The sequence below is a fragment of the Siphateles boraxobius genome, unplaced genomic scaffold (genome assembly GCF_051911475.1).
Source record: "Siphateles boraxobius isolate OS27281-9 unplaced genomic scaffold, OSU_SipBor_1 6, whole genome shotgun sequence".
In the NCBI taxonomy this organism is placed as follows: Eukaryota; Metazoa; Chordata; class Actinopteri; order Cypriniformes; family Leuciscidae; genus Siphateles; species Siphateles boraxobius.
In genome coordinates, this window is record NW_027509186.1 from 11,702,196 (window position 1) to 11,718,662 (window position 16,467).

Genomic DNA, 16,467 nt, shown 5'->3' on the forward strand with positions numbered 1-16,467 from the left:
TACTTGTCAGGAAACAACAGGCTCACAGCAACAGATTAAGAGGTAGAATCCTACATCACAAGACGGCTTCACCTTGCATGCGAGATGGAGTCAGAAGAAAAACAGAGAATGAAGATGGTCTAAGAAACCCGTAAGTCAGTTACACTGTCTATTTTGCTAAATGTGTGTAATAATTTGGAGTAAATCTGGGACTACATGAAAAAAAAAGCCATGACAGGTCTAGGGCCCTATACAATCTGTTTTATTTTTTCCCAAATTCCGTTTTTTCCGTTTTAATTTTGGGGAATTCATTTTTTTTCACCCTTTACTGTTATTTTAGTCGTAAAAAGAGTGTGCTTTTAATGTTAATGATTAAAATGTACACAAATAAAATAGGAATGACCTTAAATTTATTGAGGTAACAGACATTTACTCTTACTTTTCAGCACAAATACTACATGATGCAACATAACACTTCACTCTAAGTACTTCCAGTAACAACAAAATGTGGTTAGGAGCTTTAAACTGTCCAGTAAAATAAATTATATAAGTTTATATAAGTTTAAATAAAAGTCACACTCTGTCTCTCTCTCGCGCACTGTCGAGCGCGCTCTCGGACACACTCGGAAGGTCTCTCTCGCGCTGTGTCGCTTCGCTTTTGTCCAGTCCGGCGCCTCATAGACAGACGCGGTGTGCACGGAGAGTGTGTGTGTGTGTGTATGTGTGTGTGTGTGTGTGTGTGTGTGAGTGAGAGAGAGATAGAGAGAGAGAGACGCGTGAGTGACAGACGGAGGGAGAGCAGGGGAAGGAAATGCATCTTAATATTTTAATATTAATATAATAATATAATAATATTTTTGAGTCTTCATTTTCTTTTCTGACGTAGCCTACTCCAGTTCTTCTAAAAACACACTAGACATGCAAATTCTGTGCATTTTGGGCACTTTTTTTGTGAAATCATATTTATTTTCTCCATCAAAATTGTGCTTTCACTTTAAATGAGCGTGAGTAGCACAACAAAAATAGTCTATAGACTCACCGCAGAACCCCGCTTCACTGCTGCTCACGGGCCGCTTCTGCTCGCGGTGTGAATGCACTCATTGATTAACATGTAAGCCGGAAAAAAATACGCTTGCGATCAGCTCCGGTATCCGATTCGCAGCCGTAATGCGCCTCAGATGTGTGCGGGGTAAATAAGGGGTCAAACGGCCGTCACGCTTTTTCTGTCAGTGGTAGAGTACCGGCTACATGCAAAAAGTAGCGGTACGCTTAAGAGTAAAATTTAGAAGTTCCGGTACTGCGTACCAGTGAGTACCGCCCCACTTCGAGCACTGATAGGGCCCTACAGGTCTTTGAACAGGTCGGTCTCAAACTTTTTACACAGTAGTCATAACTGTGAATCTGCCTCAAAATTTGATTCGATCACGATTCAGAGGGTAACGATTCGATTATAAAATCAGGGCTTGCAAAAAATTGTCCGACGAATAGCTTGTCCGACGTCCCGGGGTTATTGTGTATTGTGTGGCGTAAGTTTGTTTTAAAAAGTGGTTGGGACAGGTGTACGTGGGTATGTTGCTAATACAATGCAAAATCAGATATATGTAACAATTCAAATTTGAATTGTTACGTATATCTGATTTTGCATTGTATTATTTTTGTCTACAATTTTGTCTAGAAATCAATTATAATAACGTTACATTGGGTTTAATTGGTCTTTTAATGAGTAAGTGTACCATGTGTACCTTAGTGGTCTGGTGGTTAAAACTTTTGCCAAGCGTGTCAGAGGTTTTGGGTTCTAATCCGCACACGTATAGATTATTCGAGCCACAGAGAACACTGTATCCATGCAACCATTGTGAATTAATGATTATTGTGAAAATAATGATTATGTTAAAACACAACCAACACCATCAGATCACCTTTTATAGTTGTTCATCTGGCTGTTATAATTGAAGTACACCAACCAAACAAAATCTAAAGTCATTGATTTAAGAGTCAAGAGCCCAACTTAAGCAAACACTAATCTCCATAATGGTAACTTACCAATTACGGTTTTCTCCTTCAGTGATTCGGCTTGTTAACATCAGGTGTCTTCAATGTTCAATCTTCAAAAAAAAGTGTTCTTAAATCATCTTTGACGTCAGTCTGTTATTCCGATATTTTTGTTTAAGAAAATGTGTAAATTTTACTCATTTTAAATGGTTAACTTTTAAGGAATTAATTTGGTTAATTATTACTCAATTCTAATTTGTTAAATTTAATTAATAATATTGCTTGTAATCTGTTGCCTCAATTTTATTGATTAGATTTAGCGTATTCATTCGTATTCATTTTTACAGTGAAGTAGGCAAATTGGGACGCAGCATGAGACAATGAAAACCATTGCAGAGAAACTAAACGGAACATAAAGCATTTTTAGAAACTGTTATACACTATTCAAATTTAGCCGGCCAATATTCAAATAATTTCCAAATCTTTCTGTTACCCGGGAACATCAAGAAGATGAATCTTCATTTTACATTTTTCACTTTCATCAAGTTGGACCAACAGCTGGATCAAAGGCTTGCAATTGGATTTAAAGTAAGTTAAATATGATAAACCAGTTAATAGCTAATTAATATTTACAATTATTAAAAAAGTGTAGTATGTACTGATATAATACTGATGTGTGAAATGTTGTTGAAAACTGTCTTTTCTTGAAGAGAAGTAAATTAGTAAAGATAAACTACATCTGATGTATGAAGAATGATTATAGCTATTGATTGTAAATAATAAATAGCTTGTTAATAAATGACTACATTTAAATATCTGGCTAATAATTAAATTATAAGCAAAATCTAAATTCTGGGCAGTTTCTTTAAAATATTGTTTATAGGGCCATTCCTTGTCAAATTAACCAGATTTCAGAAACTTCCCCACGAATCCCCAGCTAATTTTTATTTTATTTTATTAATATTTTTTCTGAAAAAAAGACAAACATCAATAGTGATTTAAGCCAAAATATGAAATTCCATTGATGGATATTTACTGAGTAATCCACTATATTGTTGTGGAGGGATAACATTTTCCCCCAAGATTTGGAGCCAATTTACAGGAGGGGGAAAACAACTTTAGAATGCATAATCTTTATGTTTTACACAGAGATTGCAGGCCCATTTGTAAAATACATTGACTTCAGCAATCCATGCTGCATTATAAGCCAATGCACAATGCATAAGCCAAAGTGTGTGTGTGTGTGTGTGTGTGTGTGTGTGTGTGTGTGTGTGTGTGTGTGTGTGTGTGTGTGTGTGTGTGTGTGTGTGTGTGTGTGTGTGTGTGTGTGTGTGTGTGTGTGTGTGTGTGTGTGTGTGTGTTTGTGTGCGTGTGTGTGCAACCACACAGAACATGAAGATCGTCAGTTTGATTCAGTTTGATTCTCTTCTCGCAAGAGAGCCGACACGATTCACTTCTCTGTTGAAGATTGAGAGATTGTTATTGTATAAATTATATATAATATATTGTATTATTCAATATGTTGTAATATATTAACACAATATATTATTCTGTATATTTTCAAATATACTGTTAAACCATTTTATATATTGATCAAATGGGAATATTATATATATATATATATATATATATATATATATACATAGTATATTATTATTAGTATATAGTATGTTAGTATTAGTATATTATTATTATTATTATTAGGAATATTAGTATATTATTATATATACAGTAGTCAACATTTGAAGTGGATCAAAACCTTTCACCAAAGTTATACATGAATTTTGAACAGTACCTGTTCTTGTCTTAGGACAACTTTGATGAACTTGTTTGATCCACTTCAAATGTTGACCACTAATATATATTAATATATAAGACTATTAAATTAAATAAAAAGCAAGAAAGTGACTCTGTTTCTTAGCACCCTTTTAAAAATTGCATTTTGTAATCATTTTACTTTTATAAAGTTCATAAAGTACAATTAAAAAGTATTTGTTTTAATAATCTTTTGTTTTGCCTTAAAAACTGCACTTATTTTGAGGTGTTGATGTACTTGATTATACTTTTATCTGTAGTGTGTTATTCTGTATTACATTTTCGGCAATTTATACAAATATATTTAAATACATGACATGAAATTTCAACAGACATTACATTAAAGCATATTTTAGTTTACCATACATGCTTGCCAGTACATTCAGCAGTAAACTATGACTATATTTCAAACAGAGTAGAATTATAAAATGACATATAAAAATATACTTAGGTCCTACTTAGGCATTTTTGTTTATTTGCAATTAACATGCAGTTGTGTCCAATTAAATTCAGTTCACACTTGAGTATATTATTTTATTATTTTAAGTATATTTCCATAATAAGTTCTATTTCAAAAGTATGGTAAAGTGCACTTCTTTTCACAAGGGGTTTATTGTCCTGCGGGTGGACAAAGTGCAATTTTTTTCGAAGAGGATCTAAAGTAGAGATTAAAACACAAAAAAGGCCCAGGTTTAGACAAATATTAAGATTATTCATAAAAGTGGCATACGTATATGGCACTTGTTTTTTTCGGGACATCAGAAAAAAGGCTAATAGAAAAAGTTTAAAACATTGCCATTGTCATCAAAGCACCCACTAAAAAAAGTTCTTTCATTTTCCGATTTAGAAATGGACTACATCAACAACACACAGACGGAACAGAAAAACATCACGGATGTCAACAGTGTGTTCACAAAGCAGGTTCTGCCTGTGTTCTACTCCATCATCTGCTTTTGTGCCTTGATTCTCAACGGACTTGCTGCTTGGATCTTCTTCAGGCTTCCCAGCTCCTCAGCTTTAGTTGTTTACCTGAAAAACATGGTGGTGGCAGACATTCTGATGCTGTTTACCTACCCGTGGCGTGTTGCCGCTGACCTCAATTGCGGTGGCTTGCAGTTGAAGCTGATAGTTTGCCGCTACACAGCTGTGGTTTTCTACCTCAGCATGTACACAGGAATAACCTTTATGAGCCTCATCAGTTTGGAGCGCTACTTCAAAATCGTCCGCGGTACCTCCGGTGCGTCTTACTTTCTGCAGCGCGTTTCGGTAGCGAGAGGTCTCGCGCTGCTATCTTGGAGCGTCATGATATTCTTCGGTATGACGAACACCATATTAACCAACCAGCCCATGCCTGAAAATTTTTCCTGCATGGCCCTGAAAAGTGAGCTGGGTCAGCGCTGGCACGAAATTACAGCCCACTTCAACGTTGGAATCTTCTGGGTGGCGTTCACGCTGATGGTGTTTTGCTACACCTCCATCGCCTGTCACGTGTACCGCTCTTACAAACGGGTGCAAAGGAACAGCAGTAAGGCAAGACGACGGTCAAATCGAAGCATCTTCAGCTTGCTGGCCGTGTTCGTCTTCTGTTTTGTGCCCTACCATGTTTGTCGTGTTCCCTACACGCTTAGCCAAAGGCCCGGGGCTAATTTTAGCCAGTACAACCTCTTCATTCTCCTCCAGATGAAAGAAGCTACACTCTTTCTGTCCGCCCTTAACGTCTGTCTGGATCCCGTCATTTACTTCTTAATGTGCAGGACATTCAGAGAGTCACTTTTGCAGAAGTTTTTTTCTTTAAACCAAGACAACAGGAGGCCTTCAATGGGTACTGGGCTGAGTATCAGTAATCTGTAAGAGGAAGAGCAATGAAGGAAATGGAAAGTAGCATTTTCAAAGTGAAAAAGCGGATTTTACATTTTAAAACCACATATCTTGCTGTGGCTTCCTTGCATGAGAAAATGCAAAATTAGAAGGTGGAATGAAAAAAAAGTCACACCAAAGTGGTGTTTTCCAGAAAACCAGAATCCAACCACAGCTCTCAAAATCATACTGAAATAAGCCAATCCTTAAAGGCAAGGTATAAATAAAATTTTTGCCATCATTTACTCACCATCATGTCATTTGAAATCTGATTTTAAAATAAATGTTTTCTATTTGGACACAATTTAATCTACTTTGATTTATCACGCTTCAATTCCGGCCAAAAGAAGTGTTTCAAAGGCAATTTTTATGTCTTTTTAACTCCCAAAATGTGTCATGTGCCGTTTTTAAAACAAGTTGACGGAGAGACTGGGGGACTACAATTTGCAGCACTTTCGGACCAACACATCTTCCTCTAGATAATACCCAGAAGGAAGATTTACGATTTTGTCATAAGGGACAACTCGATCAAACAATTCAGTAAGTGTAACGTCAGTCTTTTGTCCCTTAATCAGGTCATCGCGTGACACAGACAAGAAGGAAGGGATTTCTAGAGGTGCCCACAACATCTCTTTAGTTTCGCATGTGACATCAGCAGGTATTTTACTCATAGACCTGGTTACCACGCATGACGGAAACCCATTCAAAGATCAGGAAAAAATTTCATCACTTGTGTCAAAAGTCAACCTAGATGGTGTGACGACCAAATTCGGTGAAACATTCTGCCAAACTCGTTCACAAGCCAAATAATTTCCTAGGATTACCTGTATTCCGTCCACAGGTTAGCAGGAACGCACAGCAACTTCCACTTCTCCCTGGATCAAGTCAGAATGCAAAACAATTTTATGTGAGGGAACAGACATCACATTCAGACCAGTTCCCCTAATCAACACATTGTTCCCTGTATAAGAGTCATTTGAAAAAGATAAAATAGACTCTAAGACAAATGTTTCTGATGATCCGGTGTCACGGAGAATTTTGACCGGTATATCCTCCGCAGAATTTACCAATCTGATGAACCATCTGTAACAAATGGAGAAAATGTTGACATACGTGACAAGGAACTCTTTTGCACATTATTTAATTCTGAGGTAGTCACTGCCAAAACAACAGGTTTCCCTGAAGTCGACTTAGATTTCAACAATGAACATTCATTCTTCCAATGACCAAACTCATGACAATAATTGCAGGTGTTTTCCCGATCATTCCCTCTAACGAAGCCAAGAGGCTGTTTGTCAGGTATACCACCCAAAAATTTTTGAGACCTATTAAAATCATGCCTCAATTCTCTCTTTTCTCCCGCATTTTTATAGCCAAAAAAGGTTTTATGAATCAGAGAAAATTCATCGGCCATAACAGCCCCCTCATATGCTGTGTTTGCGCTCACTAATATATGTTACTACACGTTGCGACACAGAGTTTTTGAACTGTTCGAGCAAGATCAACTCCTTCAAATCCTCGAACGTTTTCACGTCAGAAGCTGTACACCAACGATTGAAATGGACCGAAATATCATGCACAAACTCAACATGCGTTTGACAATCAATTTTCTTCCAGGACCTACATTTTTGTCTATAGGCCTCTGGGACCAACTCATTTGCCCTCAATACGGCATTCTTAACAGTCAAATAGTCCTGAGCACCATCCACATAAAAACAGACTGTAGCATAACCGTACATTCCTCACTTGGCCATTTTCGTGCTTTTGCCACGTGTTCAAACAACAAAAAGAAACGTTCAACATCTTCCCCGTCAAATCTAGGGATCAATCTCATAGTAGTCACTACATCAAATTTACACAAAGCCAAATCACGCTATACTTCTTCCGTTAAACAAAGTTTACCATCTTTTATCAGATCTAACCGGTAACGTTCAAGATCAAGCTGTTGTTGTTGTAACTGTAGTTTAGACATCTCAATGCGATTTTGTGCTTCTACCATTTTTTTTTTCATTTCCGTTTGAATTAACAACAATTGTTTTTGTTGTTCAAATGTTAGTTGAAACATCGAGGCATCACTAACAAAAGCTGAACCATCTTCCAGGGATTGAGACTCCAAAACTCCGCGTTCAGATAACTCAGTCTTAATCATAGTTTTAATACTATATTTTTTACGTTTATCTTGACTTGACAAACTAATTTTGTAATGAGTTGCAAGTTCTACTAGTTGGTCTTTAGTAAGAACATCCAACAGATCCTCAGATGGAGAACTAATAAATTCCTCAACCTTTAAATCCATGTTGGAAAACAAACGTACAGCTACTTATTTTCCACAAAAATATATATCTGAGGGGGTAAGAATTGGATAAACAATTCCCTCTAACTACATTTCTGAACTATCTAAACTTATCCCTAATCTTCGTATAGTTACTTGCAGCGGGTTCTTATACACTGTAAACCAGTGTTTGAAATGGCAACCAATTAGCAAGTCATAATTACAAAACACGGACGTGTTCCCGAGACAAGTGCTCTAGCTGCTTACACCATACAAAAAAAAAAAAAAAAAACTAAAATAAAAAGATCAGAGTATCACGTTAAGTATACCCTCCTAAACCTAAACAGGGAAAAGCATACCCAACAAAATAGCTCCCCTCAAACATACAAATATAGTCAATACTTACCGAAGCCAACCTCCCGTGAAGTAGACCTAATAAAATAAAAATAAAATCCTCCACGAAATTTCAAAATTCAATATTCAAACATTACTAAGAAAATATGAAAAAAAAAATACACATTTAGCGAATTAATCATTGGTTTAACAAAACTAAAACTAGTATCAGTGTAGGGTATGGACCAATCAGACACACACTAATTATTCATTATATACAAAGGTTTATGAAACTCCAAAACTAACAGCCCAAATGAACGAACACAAGGGCAGAAACAGTGTCATGTTACAGGGCATGATAAGGAGATTTTACAGCCTCAGAGGAATGTGGCCACATGCACAAGAGAGAGAGATACAATGGGAACACAGAAACCCTCTTTAAAACAGACTTTGCTGCATTAATCATAGACGAACTGATCTATAAATGAACATGCATAAAACTGTGAAAGAAACAGTGTAAATGGTTTACTGTCTTGTGTACTATTATGTATATATTATGGTATGTACCTTGGTATACAACCAACTAACGATCAATGTAATCTCACCTGTATCATGCCCCCTACCTAATTAATCCTCATTTAATGACTCACACTTTGATGTACATCACCTTCTTCTAGAATGCAGTGTGGATGTGTTATATCTATCTTAGCATTAATGAAGGTATAACCACACTTCGGACAAAGACTCGTAAATCAACTAAGAGCCTCTTTCCCTCTCAGACATGTCACCTTTCTTATTGGTCGAGTTCAACCCTTAGGGGTGGATCTTTTCCAGGTTTTATTAGAGACAGTCCACATGTGACCTCCCTCTCTTAGTTCTTTCATCCAGCCGGAACACTGTTCTGGTGTTACTGGGGAACCCCCTTCCCCCTCCACGGGGGCCCCAGGGCCCAGCAGGCCTCGATCCAACCAGATATGGGCTCATGCAGGAGAGAGAAGACTCTCTCACAAAGAACCAAGGACAATCTCAGGAGTTTTGGAACAAAGACTCCAACCAACCACGACTCCAATCACCCACTCTTCCGACTTCCTCACTTCTCCTGGGTGCTCGGCGTGGCCTCAACAGGGTCCCAGGCCTTAACCAAACCAGCCATGTGTTCCTGGAGATAGAGAACTCTCAACCAACTTCCACTTGACACTGGCGGAACTCTCAATGACTTCAATTTTCAACAATTTCAAGAATTGTTCCCACTACAAATTCAAGTATTCAGTTCAATGAAATGTGAAAATGAAATTCTGATGGTTCTTCTCATAGTCCCTCTTCCGGTTTCCAATTTCATCCTATCACTAACCTATTTCTGTATTTCTGTATATATGTTTGTTTAGTTTATTTATGTTTATGATTTAGTTAATAAAACTTATGCACTTTATGTATTTGGTTCTGATTTGCTTGCAATACGAAGTCCCTTTACGGTTTTTGATCTTGCTACATGCTCAAAACGCTGTACATGCTAAGAAATAATTATTCTTCTGTGGCCAGGGAAGATACCCTTTTCTTAGAATAAATTAATAATCAAAAGAGTTTGTTGGACGAACTGATTAATTGATTGTAATATTAATTTAGCCATGTCAAGTTAATCCAATTAACTTGCCCAAATATTCATAATTAATCATAACAAGTTATTATTGAGTATTAATATTTCATAAAGCTAAGTTCCTTACATCAGGGTAATGTTCTGTATATTCAACTCAGAGACTATACTGATACTGATAATATTGATCCATGTCGATAGTTGGCAGTAAAGAGTCTAACACAATTGAGGCATTGATACTTTAACTACAGGAAGATGCTAATCCACTGCTAAAGATGAACCACTGTTTGCCCCACATAATACATCCAGATGTTTTCATTTAGACTTTGTTCTAATGTCTAATTTCCCAACTTGTAATGAGATATTATTTGAATAGTTAACACTTCTTTTAATAAAGGTGTGTTTGGTCCCCGACGGCCCTGCACACACAATACAGGAGTGACAACCCCTAACCCAAACTCACACCCATACATTTTCAGTATTCACACAACAGCATTTTCGGAAAACCTTCGCTGTGTGAACGCACAACTACAGTGCGAGAGAGCAGCTCTACACTGCACAAATGTGTGTCTACTGTGTCGTTTTCATGTGTAGTTTTGGTAACTTATGAGCTGTTTGTGTCATCTGAAGGTTTTAGATCCAGTCACTGTTCTCCACCGAATCTGCTCCCGTCAGTGTTATGATAAGAAATATGTTCTCAGTGTGAAATTTAGCTTTAGACTGGAAATGGATTCTGTACACTATTTTTCTTTTTTAAAGTCTACAATGTAAAAAATGTTTTGACTGTTTGGGGTGTGCATAGTTGTAAAATTAATTATAAATGTTACTATGGGGAGCAGGACGAGGTCAAGGGTTGCGAGAGAGTGGCATAAGGCCGGTGGCGTGATTACTGATGAGCGACACCTGCGGGACACACCGGTTTCGTATCTCTCACGGAGGAGCGACGACTGTGGAGATGGAGAGAGGCCAGGCCTGGACTAATTTATTTGATGTTTTGTTTTATTATTAGGTCGACTGCCGTCTTTACTTTCGTTTTTGTATTTGTTTATTTATTTTATTAAAATCTATTAAATGTTCGCCGGTTCCCGCCTCCTTCTTGACGTAACATCTAACCGCGTTACAGTTACCCCTTATAATTATTCCAATGAGTCCAGTTATCAATCACATCGCTTGTCAAGTTTTTTGTTCCGCGTCGAGGGATTTATATGGTAAATGTGTTTCCATCCTAGTTTATGCGCATGTCTTCTTATTGGATAAAGTCTCAATTGAATGCATACATTTTTCAGAATTTATGCATTTATGGCATTTTCTTCACACACTTTTTTGTGTGTGATATCCCTAAATTCACATAATAATAGGCAACATAGCTGACTGAATGTGACAGAAATACAATACACACAAACACACACTGTTTTGAGCTAAATTTAAAGTCCTAAAAGAAATACTGTATACATTTTTTTTCACTTTAAATTGTTCACTTTGATCAAAGTGATTATTGTTTGTTCTTCAATAAAGTTCTTGCATAAATTACGATTGTGTGTGTGTGTGTCTTATTTCAGCAAATACCTCTCAGTGTTACATCTATCCCTAACCAGTGTTACAACTCACCTCAGTTGTGAGGTAGGTTGAAACAACAGAACTCTTTGTATTTGACAATAAATCTGTGATTGCGTATGAAGACAAAAATGTACTGTTATTTTTTAGTTTTATTTTTCTTTAATCATTTTCATCATAATTTCATAATGTATTTTGTGAAGTCAGACTATGTTTGTGCATGTGTGCTGAGCAGAGAGCGGGTAGAGTTATATTTTGCTTAGAAGTTTGCAATGTTTACTTAGCAGAGATGTTCCAATTATGATGATACTTCAAATTTATACAGCTGATATGCTCTTTGCAAGAAAAGGAATGTTTCAACTGATGCAAATATAAAATATGTATACCACTAATGCATACACTGAGAAAAAGTTTATTAATGTGGAAAGTGGATTGTACCATGTGTATGTATGACATATAAGTTCCATTTTAAACATAAGCTAAATGATTTTCTACCTTACAAGGAAGTTGTAAGTCTCTCTGTGATGTACAGTATATAAGCTCAATCTTACTGTACCACCTCAGAGAAACATAAAGGCATGATCGGGTGAGAGGAAGGAGAAACATAGAGATGATGGAGGAAAGGAAGGAGAAACCGAGACAAACCATTTACAGCTAGCATGATGTGATGAGAAGATCGGAATGAAGACCTCCTCTCATGTAGCCTTATTCTTATTCGCTGTGTTTCTCTCTGTCTGACACATGATACATAATAAATAGAAATATTTTGGCAAAAGTAACTGGTTTAGCTTCCGTGATTCAACAATAATAGGGGGAAGTAAGATTTTCATATCTACAGTGTAGTACACATCCAAGCAAGTTGTAAAGTAGACAAATGTGGTTACTGTGTATCAAAAAGAGCGCAAACAACCACTTAGTTATAGACATAAATAATACCTGACAAACTAAAGGAGAACGAGCATGAACATAAATACACTCAGCAAACAAGGATAATTAATCACACCTGAACTGAATAACAAAGTAGGGAGAAACGGTGCAAACGAAAACAAAGTTAAAAACTGAGGTGATATGTGACACCCCTGAAAAAAATAAAATAAAAATAAAAAAATTATTGCAGCAATTGAATGCAGAAATTGCCTGGGAATGGATGTGTTATTCAAACATTTGTTCCTGTGTTTACTAGAAGTATTTGCAACAGACAAATCAACAAATAATAATAATAATAATAATAATAATAACAATTATTCCCAAACATCCTTAAACACATTGGTAATCAACACTAAAGTATTTCTAGGCAGATACACGTAAAAAAAATCTCACAATGGTAACCATTTTAATTTTTACTTAGATATGTGTTATCCCAGTCAACACTTTGATCTCACAGTAATCTCACCACTGTAGCTAGTTTTTTCTTTTTTACCAGAATGTTCTCCTAAAAGGTAGGATAACACGCTCTAAAAACATTTTAAACATGTTTAGTAATAACATTTATAGAACATTATCCCCTAATAATCTTATATAGTTTTAGCGGGAAGTTTTCCAGCAAACACAGGACTGAACCTCTTAAAAGAGTTTGTTTGAAAGCAATAGTTTGGTTTGGTCACCATTGTGGAGGTCAGTGTTTGCTGTAGTTGGGCTCTTTGGCATTGACTAATCGATATTAGTTTATCTCTAGCTGCTGTAAAAGATTGTTATGGCAAGAGAAAATGTGTTCAAGTATTGGCTACTTGTTGATAATAAAGATATTATCTGGGGTATTTATAACTTAAAGTATTTCATATAAATGTGTATAATAAGTTTTAATCCCCTTCATTGAGACAAACCTCAAGCATCAGGGTGTGAATCTCAATAACGATGACATGCTTCATGCCGCAATGCGTTCTGGGTGCATCATACAAAACTCATCAGTGGCTCCCAGAATGCATTGCGGCATGAAGCATGTCACCGTTATTGAGATTCATGCGCTGATTCTTGAAGTTCGAGGGTGTCTAGGTGATACGGTAGGTCAAAATGTTTTTTGTTTTATTATACAGATTTTCGTTTTATTACATTGTTGGATGTCATGCTTTTGAAACATTACTATAAATAAATTATATTAAATTAATTACACACATGCCAGTCTAGAAGAGATCAGCTGATCAGAGCACTACATGATGATTATGTCAAGTAACAGACATCATCTGATCACATTTTCTCTTATTGTTCTTGCTCTTAAAAAACAACATTAAAACATCAAGAGTTAAACTGCCCAACTAAAGTAAACACTATATCAAAGCAAATTATTAATTTCAATAAATCATCAACATCTAAACCTCTGTTAATCTCAATAAGGACTTTAGTACACATATTACAGGAGTAAATCTGGTTTGTGATAAGTGAAGCTGGTAATGCTGTTTGTGTTGTTTAATGATGTTGGAGCCTGACATCAAATGTTTAGACGTCAGCCCAATTTTCATTTTCAACCGAAATTTGACGTCTGAGCGATGTTGAAGTCCACGTCCAATAACATTTCTAGCTGGAGTGACCACTGTGAGGTTATACTTTCAGCTCACTGTGACCTCACATTGTGAACAAATGGAGAGATCACTGTGAAATCAACGTGTTGACTGGTTTGTGCTTTAAATTTGAATATTGGTCAAATGTATAATAGTATGTTGTATTGAAGAGGAGAATAAATATTTTGTCATTGCATAACTGAGTTAAAGCATATTTATCATACATTATACATTATTCAAATTAAGCCAGACAATATTCAAATAATCAACAAGACTTTCTGTTACCCTTCACGCATTATGTATACCTTCATGCATACTTTATGCATTTTTATTTATGATGTTCTCACTTTCATATTTTTGTGTGCGCACCAATGCAGGACAAACAGCTGGATCATAGGCTTACAAGTGGATTTAAAGTAAGACACATTTGATAAAGCAGCTAATTGTGGCATAGCTAATTAATATTTACTATTATTTAAAAAATAGAATTACTCTATCCCATTAATGTAATTCTGATGAATGGAGACATAGGCTACTGAAAACAAGCTTTTACATTTGTTTCGTTTTATCAGTATAGTAAGTCATTGGGGGCAAAAAAATTGTTCAAGTTCCTGAGAATGGACCAGATAGGAGATCATTTTTATTGTTATTAATTCAAGGCCTAGCACAGTGTAATCAAGATGTGAAAAGTGTCCCTTTTTATGCTATTTTAAAGGCTCATAATTTTTATTTTAGGTCTCCTAGAATAGGTTTACATGCATCCAAGAAAAAAAAAAGAAGAAAAAAACTATTTTTCTTATAATATATATTGCAGCATCACCTCTTTTCTCACACTGTCTGAAATGGTTGGATCAAGGATTCAGTCTCTCTAAATCCCTCCTTTCTGAGAGCCTGCTTTGCTCTGATTGGTCAGATGGCTTAATTTGTTGTGATTGGTCTACTCTGCGTTGATTGGTCTACCTCTTACAGCACATGTCGTAAACAAAACATCCATTAGCATATCTGAATTTTGGTTCCAGATCTTCCTCAGTACTTGATATACTGTGATCCGAACAGTAATCGCACCGGTTTTACCATATCAATTTGAGCCTGAGTCCTCATTCTTCGGCGGAAGAGCATTCAAAGTGGATCAACTTTTGCAGTGCAGAAAATAGCGTTTTGTCATTTCAACAACACAAAACCAATTCTTCCAGGCCTCAACTACTGCAGTGTTTGTGGGCAGATCAAAGTAGATGTTTTTTGTGGGCAATGAAGATCATAGGCTGGCATTTATAGGCTGGGGGTTTGTGCAGGAAGTAAGACTGAAATTACTAGCGACTCATTTCAGGCAGTTCAGAATTTGTTCTTTCTTTTTGGGAGACATCAACTCCATTTACTGTGCACTTTGATCTTTGAAACATTGCAGACCTTTCACAAACAACTGTATTACGCACTGCATGCTAGAGGTCTACACAGAGCAACCGAGACCCGAGGACCCGGGACCCGTATGGGTTCCTGTATGGGTTCGAGTCTATATTTGAAATGATCAGCACGGGTTGGGTCTCAATCTTTTACTTCGGGTCCCGGGTCTGTTTAACATTGCATGAAGTACCCAAGTCGATCAGACTCAGAGAACATCCGGCCGTGATCAGAGTCAGTCAGCACTGCTTGTGTGTTTTTTTTTTTGCAACTTGCAACTTGTAAAATTAGGATAAGAAAAGTGTGAGCCAGGAAGTAAGGTTAAACAAACAAATAAATTGTGCTAAATAGCTCTTCGAGCTGCTCCAGGCAGGTAATGTGAATGTGCAGTCTCAAGCACGTCATGTTTCTATGGCAACCAGAGCTTCTGCAGTGACACAATGACTTTACCAATTGACGATTGACTCTTTGACTTAAGAGGCGGGACTTATTCAGCCAAGCCTTTACACTTTATCTCATTTTTATAATAATATGAATGGACCTTCTCGATTAATCTTAAGGTTTTGGTGGTCAGACTCGGCGCAGAGAGCACAGAGATAATAGCAAATAAATAAGGCTAAGGTCAGCGGCCATGGCACTGGACGAGCAATCGTTACTATAGTTCAAAAGGGCAAATAGTCCAAGTTATTATGCAAGTTAACTCAAGTCGAAATGCAAATCTGCAAAGTCGTATTTTTCATCCATCACCGTGACATCAAGTGGACTTTTGAAGCTGAAATAATGAGTGGATTAGGCTTGGAATACCGAGAGGAATAACATGGATATAACTTTCTTGTGGAGGATTGTAATGCATCAGTCAGGTAGCTTACAAGGAAGCGAGACGACGGCTACTAACATTAGGTAAGACAAAAAGCTTTATTTTTCGCAACTCGTTTATTGAATTGTTAATAGCAATTTAATGTGGAATATGTGACAATCGGATCCAGTCAGGTCTGTGTCTTCCCGCCGGATTCGGGTCCAGCTTTCAAATAATAGATGGGTCCAGGTCAGGTCCAGGTAGGACATTTATGACATTTCTCGGATCTGCACGGTCCAGGTCCAGCTTTTGAAATAATACGTAGACGGGTCCGGGTCGGTTTCGTGTAGCACATTACGGGTCCCTTTGGTTTCAGGTAAGAATC

General features: G+C 36.8%; 1 protein-coding gene across 1 annotated transcript; it reads left to right on the forward strand.

The window, feature by feature from the left end:
* The first annotated feature begins 2,400 nt into the window (after positions 1-2,400).
* On the forward strand, positions 2,401-10,915 carry LOC143715863 (P2Y purinoceptor 14-like). Its single transcript, XM_077207690.1, has 3 exons — positions 2,401-2,559; positions 4,634-5,678; positions 10,679-10,915. Exon 2 carries the CDS (start codon positions 4,636-4,638, stop codon positions 5,635-5,637), a length of 1,002 nt encoding a protein of 333 aa, XP_077063805.1. The 5' UTR covers positions 2,401-2,559; positions 4,634-4,635; the 3' UTR covers positions 5,638-5,678; positions 10,679-10,915.
* The last annotated feature ends 5,552 nt before the right edge of the window (positions 10,916-16,467 follow it).